Below are 21146 nucleotides of genomic sequence, written 5' to 3' on the forward strand. Positions count from 1 at the left end.
AATATACAAATTACCTGTGTTTAAATCTCTGCCTATTTATTTATTTTTACCAGAGTATTCTCAGGAATTTGTGTCAGCAAATGACTTAAATATAAAAAAAATCTAATTTAGAGAATGTGGATGTACAAGTAACCATAGTGAGAAGAGATTTGGAAAAGCTTTTTCAAAAAGTCATCTTCTGATGGAAAACAATTTCTGTGATATCTGTTTTCCCCTTTTTGAGTTGTACAGCAACTTTTCTGTTTGTTTCAGTTCAGGATCAAAGTCCAATACTGCTATTTTACCCTCACTGATTTATGAGAATGTGCTTTCTAGCTACTTTCTGACATTGTTATTATATATGAGTTTGCAGCTCACCAACTGTTAATGCCCGCAAAGGTGACCCAATTTGTCAAACAAAATGACCGTCTGATTGAACTACCACCAGTATAAATATTTTATCTCAGTATTAAGGTTGATTTGAGCGAAACCAGAAGCAGAATCCTCTGGAATCGAAAACATTTACAAAATGAATACCTATCTTCCAGCATAGTGCAGAACTGACCTAGTTTGCATGCATTTTCATAGCAACAACAGACATATCATTAGTCTTTGCTTAAAAGGTATCAATCATAATTACAATCTGGAAACAGTATCTGCTAAAGTGGGTGAAAGCACTTTAAGACCATTAATAGTGAGAGCATGGAGCTATATGACAGACGTAATTTACAGATTTTTCAGCTGCTAAATCACAAACAGTATTTCTTGATTTTAGAATGTGTTTGGTTTGGGTTTTTTACATCAGTGACTGATTCACTTGCCTTGACTGTTTTTCATTAACAGAGATAAGAATAAACAAGAACATACATGCAATGTACTAGAAACTCCATCATATTTCAAGATACTCATAAACATTAAAATAAAAAAAACAAAGGAATAAAACGTCTTAGCCCCAACTAACTGAAGTGGACTGCTGAACACTGCCTTCATTACATTACACTGTCACAGAGTGCTAGGCTCTAAATAAATAAAGTCTGAAGACAAGAATTCTTCAATATGGAAAGCTTGGCTATTTAAAAATAGAAAACATTATGAATTGTACTGATCTCCAAACATTTTTGTAGGAAGCAAAAGGACTGCAAAACAAGATTATTGGATAGGGTTGTGAACAATTTATTGGATGTACAAAGCAACTCATGTGAGGTTTCATTATTACTTTCAAATAAAATGTCTCCTAAAAAGATGAGATGAGCAATTTTAAGTATTGGTGTATGTCTAAAGGTATTACCTAGAAAAACACAAGTACTGTCCAAAAAATTATGTCTGGTAAGGGTCTCTCCATCTTTCTCTGTACACCAGGTAATTTCTTTAGACAAACTCTATGTTGCTTTAGAAGATAATATATGATTGCTTTGAAAATGAATGATAGGGGGTCTACAGGAAGGTTGGGGAGAACCTCTTTATCAGGGAGTATAGTGATGGGACAAGGTGTAACAATTTTTGTACTGAAAGAGGGTAGATTTACATTAGATATCGGGAATAAATCCTTTACTTTGGAGGTGGTGAGACACTGGAACAAGTTGCACAGAGAAGTTATGGATGCCCTCTCCATGGAAGTGTTCAAGGCCAGGTAGGATGGGGCTTTGAGCAACCTGATCTGGTTGAAGGTGTCCCTTCCCATGGCAGGGGGAACTAGATGATCTTTAAGGTCCCTTCCAATTCAAACCATTCCATGATTCTATGATATGATCGTATCAAGTCTTTAAAATATGCAATTGTCATTATTCTTATTACCTCAGTTCATAAGATCATAGAATATCTCGAGTTGGAAGGTACCCATAACGATCACTGAGTCCCAGGTTTTATTGTATTTAAACTCCCAGGTTTTATTGTATTTAAATTTACTTCAGTAAACTTTTTATTTAAATCAGATAAGGTACATGTGGTGATATAAAAGTAAACATTTGAATTTCATTCCCTTCCCTTCAAGTTTGAACAAATTTATACATGTTTTAGATCTATGTCACTTAAAAATACTCAGCTGAGTTTGCTCCCAAATACTGTGGGAACAAATTTATATGCTAGTTTACAGTCTTTTCTAAAAGGTCATTGTAAAACATGCTTCTTTTCACTTTATTGGTCTGATAGAAAGTTTATTTAAAACCTTCAGGGAATCTACAGATTTTAGGTCTGGATGATTTCTCCATTATCTCCTCCATTTCTAGTCTCTTTTACTCTACATTTTTTAATGTAAATAATTTCCCCAGGAAAAATAATGTGTACATGCTATGGTCACACATTAGGAGAATGTATGAAATAACAGCAAATAATGGTAAGCTTCTGGGCTGTGAGTCTCACTTTAGGTCTGGGTGACTAGGCAGAATGTGTATGCCTTTGTCGTCCGGTAGGTGCACTAAACAATGATTTATTGGCTGTGAATCAGGTAGTTTAAGGAGAAGTTGTACAGAAAAACTTAGGGTAGAAGAAAGGGAGAGAGTTTAGATAAAATAGCAACAGTGGCAGTTGCACTACAACTTGATCTGTGGCCTTACCTTCCTCACCAGATTCAACAATTCTTCACTTTAACAATTGAATAACTATAACAGAATGGTAATGATTTCAAAGTGACATAGCTTTCAGAAAAAAAAAGTAGATCATTATAAAGATACTTCAGTCTTGCTATTGTAAGCGTTTTGTATCTTTGGAAATTTATCAGTACAGAAATATTTTTGTAAGAACAGTCTCATGCATAAAAATAGTAATTTAGGCTTTTTGTTTTGGCAATGCTGAGTCAAGTTTTACAATGTCTAAGTACATATTACATATAAATATGAGTTGCATGTGATATTTTTAGTATAATGCAAATCCAAAATTGAAGTACTCAAAAGGATGTGGTAAAAATTATTTTACTTTACTATAACAGGATTTTCTTAACCATGGTATACAAAACTACTTGACATTACTAAAACACCATATTTTGTTGACTCCAAAACATATTGCTTTGGAATTTTGCTGTGAAAGAAATCATAAAAACCACCAAATTTATACTAAAAAAAAAGCAAAGTACTTAAATCTCCTGTGGAACTAGTATCCCAGTTTTTAAATGTCCTTTATTCACATAGTACACAACTGTACATTTCAGAGAAGTTTGACCAAAATATGCAGCAAATACCTTTATCCTGAATGCAATCCCAGTGACTTGGAGTGAACTGATGGTGATTGTGTTTTGCAAGATAAAACACTTAAAGGATTGACTCCTCTGTTGAGATTGTAACAAGACAACGTTGAATAGAGAATACTTAGTGTCTTTTGTTCAGCTTTCTATGATTTTCCTACCGATATTCCAGTCCAACTTTTTTTAGCAGATATGATTTTAATGTGTTAAAAACATCAATTAAAACTTAAAAGACGTGCCACTTCCCAATATCACATCAGTATACATTACCAGACCTTATATAACCAGCAGTAAAACAAATAAAGTAAAATATTAACGGAGTTCTTATCCATATTTGCCGTTTGTCACAGCTTGTGAAATGCTGAGGCAAGCAGCTCCAGTACTGGCAGGACCTGCAGTGGGGTGCTGTAGCTCGCTGCACAGGGTGGGTTCCTGAACTGGAAGAACGTCTAGGGGAGCTGAGGGAGCCTCCAGGGGCCCACAGCTCTCACCACGGCAGCTAACAAGACCTGGACAGGGCCAAGAGCAATGGCAGCCATATAAAAGAAGCCCTTAGAGAGCACAAGCAACCAGGGCAGGCAAACAGGCTGAGGGCAACTGTACGAGGTTCAACAAGGCCAAGTGTCAGATCCTGCACTTGGGTCACAACAACCCCATGCGACATTACAGGCTTGGGGAAGAGTGGCTGGAGAGCTGCCTGGTAGAAAAGGACCTGCGGGTGCTGGTTGACAGCCGGATAAGTATGAGCCAGCAGTGTGCCCAGGTGGCCAAGAAGGCCAACAGCGTCCTGGCCTGTATCAGAAATAATGTGGCCAGCAGGAGCAGAGAAGTGATCGTGCCCCTGTACTTGGCACTGGTGAGGCCACACCTCGACTACTGTGTTCAGTTTTGGGCCCCTCACTACAAGAAGGATGTTGAGGTGCTGGAGCGTGTCCAGAGAAGGGCAACGAAGCTGGTGAGGGGTCTGGAGCACAAGTCTTATGAGGAGCAGCTGAGGGAACTGGGGTTGTTCAATCTGAAGGAGAGGACACTGAGGGGAGACCTTATTGCTCTCTACAGCTACCTGAAAGGGGGTTGTGGTGAGGTGCATGTCAGTCTCTTCTACCAAGTAAAAAGTGATAGGGCAAGAGGAAATGGCATCGAGTTGCGCCAGGGGAGGTTTAGATTAGATATTTTGAAAAATTTCTTTACCGAATGGGTTGTCAAGCACTGGAACAGGCTGTCTGTAGAAGTGCTTGAATCACCATCCCTGGAGATATTTAAAAGACATGTAGATGAGGTGCTTAGGGACATGGTTTAGTGGTATACCTGGCAGTGCTAGGTTAATGGTTGGACTTGATGATCTTAAAGGTCTTTTCCAACCTAAATGATTCTGTGATTCTGTGATCAGAAGTTAAGTTTTTCTATATTTTTTATGGTCCAGTTTAGATGGAGCAATAACCTTTCTTCTGTAAACTGTAAAGGAACATAGTAGGTAAGCACAGGAAACAGAGAAGCCACTAACACAGTAAAATGGCAGTGGAATTCAGAAGATGTCACTGAATACATGCTGTCTTAAAATCTCAAAATCTTGCAGTCACCAACCAATACACTGGTTACAGTTAATCGCTGTTATATTAATGAGGAGTGAGGGAGATGGTTGAGACCTCAATAGTAAAGAAGATGTTCATAAATGGCAAGTAATTAAGTAGAAATCCTTTTCCAGGAAGAAATTCATCTGAGGAGCACTTGTTTCATTACAGTGTGTTCTGCAATAATGATTTAATAATTGAAAAGGGAAAGTACCAGCTACTGAATTATCAGTAGAACTTCCTACTCAACATACTGTAGCAGTTTGCCATTCAAAGCCTTGACACACTTTGCTTATGAGAGCTAATGGAGAAGCAATTTAAGTTATTCAACCTGAAGATAGATAAAATTTTTCTAATAAAAAACAATCCATTCTGCCAGTGGATATTTGTACTGCCAATAAATCTATCCATTATTATATACATAACAGGTAGCCACTACTGTGACTAAGATGGCCAACACTTTCCATTAGATGATCCTGTTTCAGTTACTTTCAGTTTTGGTTAAAAAAATAACTAAATATTGATTTACCCTCTTAAGGATGCAGAAGGTTATGGATGGAAAAAGCATGCTATAGAAGGTATTGAATAAGGACAGGGAAGGAAACTGAGCTTAGGAGCCTAGAAGTGGGAAATGTGAGATAGAGGAATTGCAGAAAATTAAATAAAGTGAGCACACAGACACTAAAAGAGAGCTAGAAAGATGTTGCTGGCCTTTTTAGTCAGATAGATGTTTTCGGTAAGTAAGAAAACCACAAATGGGATGACAGGTCTAATCGATAGTAGGAGAGAGATCAGAAACCAGATGAAGGATTCAGATATGACTGATACAAAGGCTGAGAAAAAGATTGGTCAGAGTGATGAATAGGAAAGTAATCAGTTCTGGCTCTGCTAAGCACTTTGGAAAAGCAGCTCCTCATGAGCTCACATACAACTCCCCACGTTACTGGATATTTTACATTAATCTCTCATGTCTTACTTTTCCATTTATAAAAAGGAATAGTAATAACTACTCACTTCACAGTGACATTGTAAAAATAAATATATTAATGTTCATGAAGCACTTGGATGCTGTAATGATGAGCACCATAAAAAGCTTCTGAGGAAATTAATTTTGCCTTCAGAGTAGGTTTTGAATAGTCTGAATTAATGAAGGTGGGGGGCTGTGAACTGAAGAATAGAAAATATAACTCTGTTCAGTAAGTAAGCAGCAATTTTTCTGTGATCTGAAAGAGTCTAGGGGATCTAATGTAAAAAAAAAAAGTGATTGTGTGATGAATCTATATTGTAGAACTCCTGCATACACGCCAACATTCAGAATGCATACAGAACGACAAATCTCTCATCCCGCAGCTTGGATATTTGACCTTGCAAGTTTAATAAAATTCAGGGCAATATTTAATGCGTAGTTAGACACACAGTATATAAGTTTCTGACTTAATGCATTGTCTTTTAATTAGTGTGGTGTATGGAGTGGGTAGGTGGATGGGCTCAGGATTTACATTTTTATAGAATCCTGAGGGCATTTTTATATATTTCCATGGTTGATGAAACATAGGGACAAAACCTAATTAAATGGCTTTTTTTGGTGGTTTTTTTTTATTTATTTTTATTGTTTAGCACTGTGTGTATGTTTGCATATAGAGACAAGTTTTATAGAGAAGATTTGCTTTTTTATATACATACCACATTATATGAAACCAACTTCTGATATCTGACTTTTAAAACCAGTACAGAAGAAACTATTAACTTCTGGATCCTGGTGTACAGTTGTAACACATTTACCCAATCTCACTGAATTTAAGAACATGATGTTTGAGGACTTAGCTATTATCATCATGTGGTAGTCTTGACATTACTTGACGTTATCATCACATGGTGGTAATCACAGGATACTTTTCATATTACTATTGTCACTGATGAGAAATTTTCTTGGAGCTTGTTTTTATATTATTCTCATAATAATTACAAGAAATGCTATGCAAAATGACAGTGTAATTTACTGGTAAAAACAGATGTACAGAAGGCTGAGACACTCAATTACTTTGCCTCAGTCTTCACTGGCAGTCTCTCTTCCCTCACCTCTCGAGGAGATTTACCCCAAGCCAGGGACCGGGGCAGCTAAGTCCCACTGACTTTAAAAGAAGATCATGTTCAAGACCACCTGAAGAATCTGAACCTACACAAGTCTGTGGGACCTGACGAGATGCATCTCAGAGTCTTGAGGGAATTGGCTGATGTAGTTGCCAAACCACTCTCCATGATATTTGAAAAGTCCTGGCAGCCAGGTGAGGTCCTTGGTGACTAGAAAAAGGGAAACATTGCACCCAATTCTAAAAAGGGTAGCAAGGAGGACCCTGGGAACTACCAACCCATCAGCCTCACCTCTGTGCCTGGGAAGATCATGAAACAGATCCTCCTAAAGCTAAGCTAAGGCACAGGGAGGACAGGGAGGTGATCTGAGACAGCCAGCATGGCTTCACCAAGGGCAAGTCCTGCCTGACCAATCTAGTGGCCTTCTAGGATAGAGTGGCCACATCAGTGGGCAAAGTAAGAGCTTCCAATGTCATCTATCTGGACTTCTGTAAGGCCTTTGACATGGTCCCCCACAACATCCTTCTCTCTAAATTGGAGGTATATGGATTTGATGGGTGGACTGTTCAGTGTATGAGGGATTGGTTGGATGGCGGCACCCAGAGGGTGGTGGTCAAGGGCTCAATGTCCAGATGGAGATGGGTGACAAGCATTGTCCCTCAGAGGTCTGCCTTGGGACTAGTACTCCTTCATCAATATCATAGACAGTAGGATCGAGTGCACCCTCAGCAAGTTTGCAGATGACACCAAAGCTGAGTGGTGCGGTTGACATGTCTGAGGGTCGGGATGCCATCCAGAGGGACCTGGACAAGCTTAAAGCATGGGCCTGTGTGACCCTCATGAGGTTCAACAAGACCAAGGGCAGGGACCTGCAGCTGGGTGGGGGTAAAGCCTGGTATCAGTACAGGCTGGGGGATGAAAAAGTTGAGAGCAGTCCTGCCAAGAAGGACTTGGGGATACTGGTGGATGAAAAGCTGGACATGAGTCAGCAACATGTGCTCACAGCCTAGAAGGCCAACCATACCCTGCACTGGATTCAAGAAATCATGGCAGGCAGGTGGAGAGAGGTGATTCTGCCCCTTTGCTCTGCTCTCTGCTTAGACCCCACCTGGAGTCCTGTGTCCAGCTCTGGAGACCTCAGCACAGAAAAGACATAGACCTGTTGGAGCGGGTCCAGATGAGGGCCACCAAAATGCTCAGAGGGCTGGAACATCTCTGCTGTGAGGACAGGCTGAGAGAGTTGGCGTTGTTCAGCCTGGAGCAGAGAAGGCTCCAGGGAGACCTTACTGAAGCCTTTCAGTACTTAAGGGTGGCTTAAAAGAAAGATGGTGACAGACTTTTTATCAGGGCCTGTTGCAATAAGACAGGTTGTAACGTTTTTGACCTAAAGGAGGGTAGATTTAGGTTAGATTTAAGGAAGAAAATTTTGGCAGTGAGGGTGGTGAGACCCTGGCCCAGGTTGCCCAAAGTGGTGGCAGATGTCCCATCCCTGGAAACATTCCAGGTCAGGTTGGATGGAGCTGTGAGCAACCTGATCTAGATGAAGATGTCACTGATCATTGCAGGAGGGTTGCACTATATGACCTTTAAAAGTCCCTTCCAAACCAGAAATTCTATGATTCTATGATTCTATTAGGCTTGCCAATGTGATGCCCATCTACAAAAAAGGCCGGAAGGAGGATCCTGGGAACTACAGGCCTGTCAGCCTGACCTCTGTACCGGGGAAGATCATGGAGCGGTTGGTCTTGAGAGTGCTCACAGGGCATGTGCAGGACAACCAAGGGATCAGGCCCAGCCAGCATGGGTTCATGAAGGGCAGGTCCTGCTTGACCAACCTGATCTCCTTCTATGACCAGGTGACCCACCTAGTGGATGAGGGGAAGTCTGTGGATGTTGTCTACCTGGACTTTAGTAAAGTCTTTGACAGCATCTCCCACAGCATTCTCCTCGAGAAACTGGCGGCTCGTGGCTTAGACAGGTTTACTCTTCAGTGGGTGAGGAACTGGCTGGATGGCTGAGCCCAGAGAGTTGTGGTGAACGGCGTTAAATCCGGCTGGCAGCCAGTTACAAGCGGTGTTCCCCAGGGCTCGGTTCTGGGGCCGGTCTTGTTCAATATCTTTACAGATGATCTAGATGAGGGAATCGAGCGCTCCCTCAGTAAGTTTGCAGATGCCACCAAGTTGGGTGGGAGTGTTGATCTGCTGGAGAGTAGGAGGGCTCTGCAGAGGGATCTGGACAGGCTGGATCGATGGGCAGAGGTCAACTGTATGAGGTTTAATAAGGCCAAGTGCTGGGTCCTGCACTTCGGCCACAACAACCCCATGCAACGCTACAGGCTTGGGAAGGAGTGGCTGGAGAGCTGCCCGGCGGAAAAGGACCTGGGGGTGCTGGTTGACAGCTGGCTGAATATGAGCCAGCAGTGTGCCCAGGTGGCCAAGAAGGCCAACAGCATCGTGGCCTGTATCAGCAATAGTGTGGCCAGCAGGAGTAGGGAAGTGATCGTGCCCCTGTACTCGGCACTGGTGAGGCCGCACCTCAAATCCTGTGTTCAGTTTTGGGCCCCTCACTACAAGAAGGATGCTGAGGTGCTGGAGCGTGTCCAAAGAAGGGCAAGAAAGCTGGTGAGGGGTCTGGAGCACAAGTCTTATGAGGAGCATCTGAGGGAACTGGGGTTGTTTAGTCTGGAGAAGAGGAGGCTGAGGGGAGACCTTCTCACTCTCTACAACTACCTGAAAGGGGTTGTAGTGAGGTGTTTGTTGGTCTCTTCACCCAAGTAACTAGCGATAGGACAAGAGGAAATGGCCTCAAGTTGCACCAGGGGAGGTTTAGATTGGATATTAGGAAAAATTTCTTCACTGAGAGAGTGGTCAGGCATTGGAACAGGCTGCCCAGGGAGGTAGTGGAGTCGCCATCTCTGGAAGTGTTCAAAAAACGTGTGGATGTGGTGCTTCAAGACATGGTTTAGGGAACATGGTGGCGCTGGGCTAATGGTTGGACTTGATGATCTTGAAGGTCCTTTCCAACGTAGTGAGTCTGTGATTCTATGATTACCATCTTTGTGAATTTTAGTGCAATATATTACAAATCAAATGTATCATTATTATGGTTGAGAATACAACTTCTGTGTTGACAATATTTCATGTCTTTGTAGCATTAGATAATTTAACTAATTTTATCATTGTACTCTGAATATTAGTGAAAATATCAAGAAGAATAAAGGACAAATTGGTCCTGGAACTGCACACTGTTATGAAGTCTTATCACTGATGTACTAAACTTTGTGGACAGAACTCATGGATGTTGTAGGATCCTCAGCTTTTATCAACTAGTATGTTTTAACTGTGGATTTACTATTACCATTCTTGTCTTCTCCCTTCCCCAAACTGAATGCTGTGTATCTTTCTGTTTCTGGTATCTCATGCTTCTTATGGAATCAGCTTGTATAAGCTATTCCATCCTTACAAAAAAGGCGGGCATTGAATTTGGGGTCATATGTAGATTATCTTTATTTCTATCCCATCATACATCACTCTTTTCTTATTAATTTTTATTAACCTAGTTAAAAAGCTTATCTGTATTTCTTTTAATTTCCTTTGGCAGTCTAACTCAGCTTGACTTCTGCTAATTCTCATTTTATCCATATATTCCACAACCTTCCAGATGTTGTTTTCTTTTATCATCAGTCTCCTTCATTCATTGTAGTCTTTTCTTAAACTTAATACCTCTTCTGCAGTGTTATTAATTCAGCTAGAACTCAACTCTTTCCTAGAAGATTTCCCCGAGTTCCAAAATTATTATCAAAAGTGACTCCTGCTCGTATATTCAGTGCTGTTGCTGAGTAGGTCAGCTTAAATGCCTTGTCAACTTCTTTCCTCTTCCCTCCCAGCCTTGTGCGCTCTGTCCCTTGTGTTATCCAAAGTACCTGTGCACCTGCGTTTATGCACAGAAGAATAACTGTCAGACAAGTTTATTTCTCAGCTGAATCAGGAGCCTGATCTGTTTCTCAGGAAAACCACAATACAGCTGTGTCAGGATAATGGAGGGAGCATAGTGAGGGCAGGAGCCATGGTAGCACGAAAAATACCATGCAAGAAATTTCAAGTAAAACTACACCTTTAATTTGAAAGAAGATAGGGTACTTCTCACCACAACATGCAACACCTGGAAGGCTGTAAGTAGAGGGATGACATGATAATTGCCAAAAGTCAATCTGAGTTAGAACTTGCAAAGGAAATTTAGAAAGTGTTGTCTGGTCTTGGCACAGAATTCTCTGTCAGCCTTTTAAGATTTCTGCTATTTAGTATTGCTACTCTTAATTCTTGTCATCTATATTTAAATGCCAAGACTAATGGTTCATTAGCATGATAGATTAGATTGTGAAAGATAGGTAAGTAGCTTGTAGGCAGGTTAAACACCAGCCTTCCAGTCCTGCAGAGAAATGCACAATGCTATAATGACAAGTTAGTAGATGTACTATGCATCTTTAAATGATTGCTGTAATTACATTTCAAACTGTGTCTCCCTACATGACTGATTTCTATTAATGCTTCCACAGAACGCAAAATATAAAATGTATTGTTTAAAGTACATTTTCAGAGTTAAAGACTGAGAAGAACTTAAATCTCAGAATACTTCTTTGGCATCAAAACTTATGTAGCAATAAATGAACTTCACAAGATTAATAAATCTCATTTCCATTCAAATACTTTGAAACAATCATAACTTTTTTGGTATTTGATGGATACAAGGATCAATGAGGTTGAAGTTATGTCTATGTGCAATTCAAATAGAACGAGATAATAAATGTTGCTCAATGGACTACGTCCAGAACTGGTACCCTTTTCTGAAGCTAGTAACCTGTTTTAATGAGAATCAAATTTGCACTGTATTGATGTATAATACCTAATTAGGGATCTGACTGCAACTTTTCAAGCTGCCTTCATTCTAATACTACCATGCAAAAGAATAAACACTTCCAGGTTGCTGCTTTAGAGCTTGTGGAGTTTTGGTTCTTGGCTTTGTCAAAATGCCGTTCTCAGGCTGAGGTAATGTGTGATTTCGCCACACAAAAGCCAAATGGATGAAGTGAAGGAATCACAAAATTACAGAATCATTAAGGTTGGAAAAGACCTTTAAGATCATCGAGTCCAACCACCAACCCAACACCACCATGCCCAATAAACCATGTCCTGAAGTGCCATGTCTACATGTTTTTTGAACACTTCCAGTGATGGTGACTCCACCACCTCCCTGGGCAGCCTGTTCCAATGTTTGACCACTCTTTCAGTAAAGTCATTTTTTCTGATATATAGTCTAAATGTTTCCTGGTACAACTTGAGGCCATTTCCTCTCGTTTTGCTGTTAGTTATTTGGGAGAAGAGACCAACACCCACCTCACCACAAACTCCTTTCAGGTAGTTGTAGAAAGCGAGAAGGTCTCCCCTCAGCCTCCTCTTCTCCAGACTGAACAACCCCGGTTCCCTCAGCTGCTCCTCATAAAACTTATGCTCCAGCCCCCTCACCAGCTTTGTTGCCCTTCTCTGGACACACTCCAGCACCTCAATGTCCTTCTTGTAATGAGGGGCCCAAAACTGAACACAGTGTTCAAGGTGCGGCCTCACCAGTGCTGAAATGAATGACTTTGTTGTTTGTAAGGACACCAGCTTCTTTCAGGAGAACAAGGGAAGTCTAATGTTTTTGCCATACAGAATATCTCGGGAACGCAGTGCTGGTTAGTACAATCTTCTCATGTTCCTGAGATTCCTACAGAATCTTTATGTGTAGCTCAGATTCTTCAGGCTTAATCTCCCATCTTAAGATGTCTGTCCCAAGTATTTTATAACTGAAACATCAAGACGCAGACTGAGAATTAAAGAAGGATGGACACAGACTAGGCCAAAATTTAAGTAGCTTTGTTTAGTGCTTTTTAGCATTAAAATTTTTCATAATTGTCTTCACATAGTAAAAGTCATAAAATTACACTATTTCATATAACTATGACTTGGCTGATTCATACACTACTAAAGATGTAGTGTATGCATTTTCCCTAGTATGAGGAAGACTCTCAATTCAAGATACTTAGACTCTGTCTACATGAGTATAGTGAAAAGTATCAAGAAATACTCTCCTGCACTGGACTTCCATCATGGACACTGTCACAGTGTTAGAAGTGTCCACAGGATTCTGTGGTGGGACCACAACCTTCTCTAAGACAATTCTTGTCACATTTTGGGTGTTAGCAGGAGTGACTAAGGGCCATTCCTTAAAGATAGTTTAGAAGTACTCTGTGTCTTGGAAGAAAAAAGAGTTTAGAAGTATGCATGTGGACCTCTCCATATGATTTGTTCTCAGTGCTAGGAAATGTTCAATTTACTAGCATAGACACAGAAACCCTTTTGGAACTGACAAGACACTGGTTCAAAGCAACAGAGAGAAGATAAAAGAGAATTTCCCCACCCTCCTCTTGTCTTCAAGGAAAGAAAGCATTTGCTTTTGTAGATAGAAAAGAATTGGGTTTCCTCTGCTCTTTAAAGTGATCTAATACAGGGCCAAGTCAGTTGGTCTTTTAGTGCTGATGAAGCAATGGAAAAATAGAAACTCACTGCAATTCACAGACATCTTCAAAAGCAGAACTAAAGGGACAGAAATACATATAACAGATCTACCAGAGCTCTTGGCTGGTCTTATGTTATTATAGAGAAGTTACTGTAGATAGGGTAAGGACACCATTTCTGAAGATATGCTGCATGCTCTGTGCAGAAGGGGAGTTCCAGGAGACAAGGTGTATATTTTTTTTCCTGAAGCTTTCAGTGGATATGACTCCTGAATACAGTTGAACTCCCATAAGGTTTGCTGTCTGGCAATGCTCATTAATGGTCTGTTGGAAAATTTGAACAACTGATAAGTATTCATGAATTTTGCCATTTTGTCATTCACAGTTTTAGATGACCTTTCAAGTGTTGATTTTATTTATTTCTCCAGACTTGCTTTCAGACTTGGATGAAAGATTCACCTATGATGTAAAGCAAGGTCAAAGGCATTTTTCATCAGATTCACCATAGCCACAGTGATGAACCCAGAGCTATCTTTTCCAACAGGAAAGCTTTTTTGAGAGCTGCTAGATAAAAGTTGTAACGAGTTCTGCTATTTTTAAGGCATGAAGTTTATCATTCTAAGCTATTTATTCACTTTAAGAAAGAAAGGATTAAGAAATGAATGGCAGAAGGCTTAATTAAACCTATTATGTGTCTGTCACCGTGACACTATGGTAACAAATTCATCCAGAATGTTTCAACTCTTGCTTTAGAAATTCTCATGTTTAACAACAACAAAGAATTTAAGCATGTGCTTAATTTTCAGCATGTACACCATCCCATCAACTTCAAAAGATTATGCAAATATTTTAAGATTAAATTTTTTTTTTAGACAAAGTTCTTAGCATCTTGCATCATTGAACTTACTTGTATAAGCTGAATGTTTCTATTAAAAAAAAATATGACTACATAATTCAAATAACTACAATTCAAATAACTTGGCTTTCCAAAGTTGAAATTAAACAAAAGGATACAATTTGACTCAAGGCTTCGCTTTTTTCACCATTTTTATATGAAAAATTACATATCCTACAGTTTAAAATACTTTCTGAAAGTAAGAAAGAGCCAGATTTGCAGAATTGTAAAGTAGATACGTGCAAGTGGTTTGAACATTTATGTGGGAAACTGTGGCCCAGGGGTTCGATTCAAGTGCTACAGTCACTGAAGATTTTAGCCTTGAAATCTTCTTTTGTAAGAAAGATGTCACAATCTTTCCTTGTGAAGTTGTCCCACTTTCCACAAATAAATAATGGAAGAGATAGGAAGAAGAGTGTTCACATCTGAACTAGAAGTAAGATCCCTTCCTTCAGTAAGATAACACAATTTCCTTAGTCTTCATTTAGCTGAAACTGTGGAGTGTGACACAAATTTATATTGACCTCAGGTCCACTGAATTATATTCTTCAATTAATAAACTATGAATAAAATGCAACCAGTCCAATATACATTTAACTCTTTCTGTCATATATGCCTGGTTTACAGATGCATCTTAAGCATGTATTTCCTAAAAACAGCATCTTGAAATTATACAGAAAGAAATCCAAAAGTTTTATAGTGTAAATAACTATTGTAACTGTAGATATTTTTACCCAAAATAGTAATATTCTTCACATTGCTGTGATGATTTTAAAGCAAAGCAATGCACAACTTATGCTGTATTACAGGGTGACCAGGGACATTTTTAGAAATGAAAGTATGACTAGTTGCATTCTGATTTTTTTCCCCACTTCAGCTTTTTCTCATCTTTCTTTTATATTATTTGATACTGTTTAGCTTTGTATGGTTTAGGAGAAAATGTTGATATTGTGATGTGATCAAATATTTTGTTATGTTGCATATTCACAAATTAACATGAGAAATCAATGTTTTTCTCAGGTATAGAGGGTTGTAATTCAATCAGCTCTTTCCAAATTAATATTAAGAAATCATGGAGTAAACCAAGCAAGATGTCCAGGGAGCATGATGGCGAGAAAGAAAATATGGATCATTAAATTAATTTCTTAGGAAGTGAACTCGCTAACAGGCTGTCAGAAGTGTGCTGTGATGGAATGGGCAGTGCATAGGATGTGTCCCCTGAAAACTATTGATTTATACATCTGTATCATGGATGACTTCTTATTCTGTACATCGCTGAACAGTCATGTCATGGTAGCTTATCAATTGGAAAAGGACATTTAAATTGTATCTCATCAATACCCTTCTCTGTAGATTAAATGAGAAAATAAATTTAATTAAAACAAGGGGAAAATGATACAAAGAAACCAGTGACCCGTAGATTAATAAAATTGCAGTGAGGAGTTCCATAAATGACAGATGGTAAGTTATTTCCCACTACTATTTCTCTATTTTTTTTTTTAGCCCAAGCTATAAATGTCACAGAGATGGTAGGCTTGTGAAAGGTTGAATAGTGCACAGATAGAGAAAAGCAATTTTGTTTTGACACCTAATGTAATAAAGAGATCGTACACGTGGCAAAAGTAAGCACAAGATATATCCACTGTTGTAGCCAAAGTTGTAGCACACTGTTCCAAAGAGAGGCTTTGAAATGCAACACAAAAATATGCCTCTGTTGTGCAGTAAGGCAGATAGAGTTAGTCAGTCTGGAATCTCTGGTTTGTTTGTTTTTTTTTAATTTCCCACCGGATTCAAGTCACTTATTCTTTTTTAGCTCATGTTCAGATACCAAAAGTAGCCAGCATCGAGAAATTAATATTAAAGTTTAATTTTTAAATCCTCCTTTTAGATTTCACAACTTTCTAACAGAAATAAGAGGAGCTAAGAGACAAAACTATAACTGTCTAACAATGTACGTGTGCTTAGTGCATAAGTTACTTCATAAAACTTTTACAATTTATTATTGTTTCATATTCTCAAAACACTTCTGCAGTTATGCAGTTTTTAAAATTACTAGGTGCTCAACAAAGTTGGGATTCTGCTTGCAGCAACTGTAAGTTTGCCCTGGTTGCTTTATTTGGCTGATGCTCTTGCCTTCATATATACATATTTTTTCTTAATGTAGTAAAAAGTTAAGCTAGAATAACTGTCTTTTTCTATTTCCATTGACTGCAGAATCTTTAAATATGTATTTGGGTTTTAAGGAACTCTTTCATAGACCTAGTCACACCCAGAACTACAAAATCCATTAATGTTAAGATGGGCTAAAGGAATTCAGTAATCATTCCTCGAACACTCTTACATTTTAATGAGCTGATTAGAATCTTGTTAAGAAAACAATATACTTCGTATAGGAACTATTCCTTGTGATTGTGAAGTATAAAATGCATTTGAGGCTGTAGCACACTGATAGCTTTTTATCTCCTTAACAACCTGCTATGAGTAAACTTTTGAAAGGTGACTTTAAACATAAAATTTTTGTGATCAAGAATTCTGATTTGCTTGACATTTTGTCAGTTTTATCTTTGGGTGCTTTTTTCCATTTTTTTTTCATAAAATTCTATTAAAGACAAAAAAATTCCTGGCAAATATTTGCTTTTATTGAAAAATATTTCTCCTTAATTTCTTTTGCAGCATGGGTGTTTTTGCTCTTTTCCTTTTTCCTTACTTTCTTAAAATAGCATAAAACAGCATGACCTTGGGCATGAGAGATCATAGGAAATGCAAAGAAGAGAAAAAAAGAGAACTACTTCTGTGTTTAAATTTTCATAAATATTTGCTATTATAGTTTAAAATTTTGAGCAGACCTTTAACTGCACATAACTGGTCTTTCCACTTTGCTCCATAAAAACAACCAGTGATACAGGAGGCTATTTCAAATGTTGTAAAATAATGTTCATTTTATATCTCTCTTTCAAATCCAAAGACATTGTATAAGTATTTCAAAGTCCTATTTTAATTATGTACGTATATGCAGAAGGTATAGTACATAAATATTTATATTTGTAATGCATAACCAATGCTCAACTACATTACAATAACTATAGCAACCGAGCTTTTGGACATGCAACTGTGAAAAAACAAAAAGCCAATGCAATAAAAATGCTCTCCTTTTTCAAGTTTTGTGATATTTTGCATAAGCACATTACGGAACATGCTTTTTCCTGTAAGACAGTGTCCAAGGCTTTGTTTAATGGTCCCTGATGTTTCCTTTTGAGCTGTGTGCCATTCCTCTTTAATTAGAAGAACAACTCTTCAAATTGCAAAGATGTAACTATTTTCCACAGCGGTAAAAACCACGCATTCAAGCAAGTCCATGAACCTAATTTTTAAAATTTTTCTGTGAAAGTGTTAAGTTTCTAAGCTTCTGGAATCCATGGCTTTCAGTGGAAAAAGGGAAACGGAATGCCGTTATGTGTATCTTTGTATCTCATCATCAGAAATGCCTTATCTTATCCTTGGGATTATAAATTACCCTTCAAGCCATTAGGGCCCAGTAAAATTTCAGGGCACCAATTATTTTAATTACTTTAAGGTTAGGACCTTTTCTTACAAAAAATCTTTTTCAGTGCTTTACTTTCTGTCTTGCTGAAAATAACTGGAGACATGCAAGCCTGCAGTTAACAAGCAATACCATAAAATGTCCTACTTCAACTATACTGAAATTTTATCTTACAGTATTTCATCACAAACATGACATTTTATAAATTCTTACATTTATTTCAAGGTAACATAAGCTAATCTTTGTCTAGTCCATCTCTGCCTATCTATATAATGCTTTAGAGCTCAATGCTAATTACTGAATGAACATAGTCTAATCTAAATACCATTTAATTGTGTACTACCTCACCTAAGGTTGTTTTCAGGCAATTAATGAACGTTAATGCAAGAAAAAGAGTTATTAATAAATGTGATGTTATATATCCCCTGGTTAAAATATCTTAATATGGAAGATTTCCTAATTTATTTCAGAAAGATTGTGATTACACTACAGAAGTTTCTCTAGATATGAAGTAAGAGGTCTCAAAATGCTATGTTTTAAATCATAAAGTTCTTTCATGCTGTAAAGATATTCCTTTTAAGCATCTGAAAAGCACATTTCAGTTACCTAAAGGAAATAAGGACTATTAGCAGTTTGGAAACCAGTGTAAACTTTTGATCACCCAAGATATCAGGATGCAAGTATTCCATTCTTGGCTTCAAGAAATTTATCTAAACTATCTGGTCAAATTTGAGACAGTGCCTTAGATATTTTAAAGCTGAAATCACAATTAAAATCTTTATTTTAAATTTATTTTGGATCTGACTTACTGAAACGTTTCTGTGATATAAGCTTCTGATAGCTTGCTATGAGTTTACAGTACAGTGACACCAATTTATACTGTGAGTTGCTGCATGATGCAAATATTGTTTCAACAGGAACACATCAGCTGCTTAAGATCAAGAGCAGAAGAGAGATTGTCATGCTATAAAGAAGTTGAACTACAAATACACATTGAAATTGAAATTGCTCTTGTGAAGGGGTGGTTTACGAACTTCTAAAAGAACTAAAACACGTTATGACTCTCTATCTTTTAAAGATTTATATATGTTTATAACAGCCTCTTCTCTCTTGCAATTTCTGCAAAGTTTTTTGCTACACCTCAGTTCTTCCAGCTAGCATTCCTCCAGTAACCTTGCCTGAGAGGCTTTCATTACAAAACCCAAGTAAATAATGAACAGAAATCCCTTTCAAGCCATTGTAGTATCACAACTTTGACACCTGCAAAAGCAGGTGTGCAAGCTAATAATAATTAAAAAATCCAATAAAAATAAACTCCCCAAACCCAACCTCTTGTTTCTTCTTTTTTTTTTTTTTTCATCCTTATCTAAATTTGTTTTATTGGAGGGGATGATACTGTAACTAGAAGTATATGGAGTCCTGAATGAACTGTGAATGTAGCTACTGAAACCCATAGAGCTTCTGTTGTTTGAACTCCAGCTCTCACTTTTTCTCTAATTTTTTTCAGCTGGAAGTCAAATGGCCACCTGTTAGCCATGCTTCTGAAATAGGAACAGAAATCTGAGGTTCAGAGCCCTGGAATTATCTATATTTACCACCTGTTAGATTCTCTTATCAAGTGATTGTTTTATGATAATTTTCTTGTCTAAAAGACAAAATGTAGCAGAATTTTCTAAGAGCTACATTTAAGACTGAGGTCCAAAAATACTGTGGTAAGACCACTGTTGCATTGTTTAGAGTTTTAAACATACTGCCCTGGGACTAGGAAACTTTGACAAATGTCAGTATTGCTCCCAGTTCACAATTAGGTGGATAGTGCCATGGTCTTGCTAACGAATACCTTGACAGGATTTGCAGCAGATAAGGCTAAAGCTATAGATATGAGAGGTCTGGCTTTACCAGGGAGGGGTAGATTAAGGAAGAATCTTAGACCCCACACTGTCTCTGCTGAGTTCACCTCACCATGTGCTAGTAGACATGCAGGTAGGCAACCTGTCTTTAAACCCACTGTTTTCCAGCTGTGGTTATATGAATATTTGCCTCATGTTTCATGTTAATGTCTTATTTTCAGCAGCATCTGAGAAATTCGGATGGAGTTCTTTTTGTATCCCTGCCTCTTAAAATGCCCTCATGGTTGGATATACCTAGATAAAGCACTAAAATGGTTTTCGTTGCCTTCATGTAAGGTGCTGAAGGGCAGTCAGGGTCGGAGGTAGAATATTTGAAATTTTTGGCCTGCTTTTCCTAATAATATGTTTGAAAAAAAGCATGCTGTAAATAGACCATAACATTTCCTCTGGATCATGAATTGTTGATAGCTTCTGGAAAGTACATTGCAGTGAATGATTTCAAAAGCTATGATATTTTCAGTTTCCATTTACAACTAAAAAAACCCACCTCAGTCTCATAACGTATGAATGCATGCATGATATGTATGCATAAACATGGACGTGAAACATGTATTTATATACATACAAAACCATGCCCACACACACATAGTTATAGGTGCAGACTATCCTACAGATATATAAGCAGTTTATCCCACTCTGTTCCTAAGTTTACAGTTCTTTCTCTCCTGCTCAGATAGTGTGGCAAAAGGATATATGTTTCAGGAAACTAGCAATGAGTGAAATATATCATTGTGGAGTATTCAAGTACATCATTACAGAATAGCATTTTGGATCATGTACTAGAGTTATTTTCCCTGATATCTGGTTCTATTTTAAAAGTAAAATGTCCACAGAAACCCACTCTTTCCCACTAAGCATTTTATTTCTAATTTTGAGATCCTAACCCAACAAAGTAGACAGTGTAACTTTTGTGTAATGTATTCAAATTCCAATTTAGAGCCTTATCAAGCAACGTAAAGATTTAATTTACCCATGTTAAAAAAAAATTGTTACTCACATGCAAACTGAAGAACAGCCTCTCTGCTTAAAATACTGCCAAACATGTTGGTGGTTAAACACTGGTACTGTCCAGAATCCTTCATTTCACTGGGGTTATTGATGATCAAACTTCCTTCTATTAAACTGAAGCGATAATCACTTTCAATGTCGATTTCAGTTCCATTTCGAAGCCATCTTAGGAAAAAAGAAAGAGACTACTTGAGCATTTTATGGCCAAATGAAGGCATCAAGCTTAGTATATAGAACCTGACAACCCCAGTGGTTAATAAGGAGGACAGCTACTCAAGCACATCCTGTGCAGGTACCCGTTACTTTGGCAAAGTTTTGGATGGAGACATTCCACAATGTATGCCTGACAAAAGCTGTTTTTCTGAAAAAAAATGCAAGTAAAACCAGATCTTCAACCTCTGAAGAGAAAGCATATTCTTTGTT

The 21146-nt window shown here is 38.1% G+C and overlaps 1 protein-coding gene across 2 annotated transcripts in view; it reads right to left on the bottom strand.

Moving 5' to 3' along the window:
• Window positions 1-21146, bottom strand: part of CNTN5 (contactin 5) — a gene marked incomplete at both ends in the record, with an annotated part of 389481 nt that overhangs the window by 238618 nt on the left and 129717 nt on the right. For both annotated transcript variants that reach the window (XM_082008944.1, XM_082008943.1), the window contains one exon: window positions 20713-20888. In XM_082008944.1, coding sequence (XP_081865070.1) covers window positions 20713-20888 — 176 coding nt within the window. The remainder of the gene's footprint in view (window positions 1-20712; window positions 20889-21146) is intronic.

The sequence above is a fragment of the Phaethon aethereus genome, assembly GCF_964289735.1.
Source record: "Phaethon aethereus genome assembly, chromosome: 1".
NCBI classification, from domain to species: domain Eukaryota; kingdom Metazoa; phylum Chordata; class Aves; order Phaethontiformes; family Phaethontidae; genus Phaethon; species Phaethon aethereus.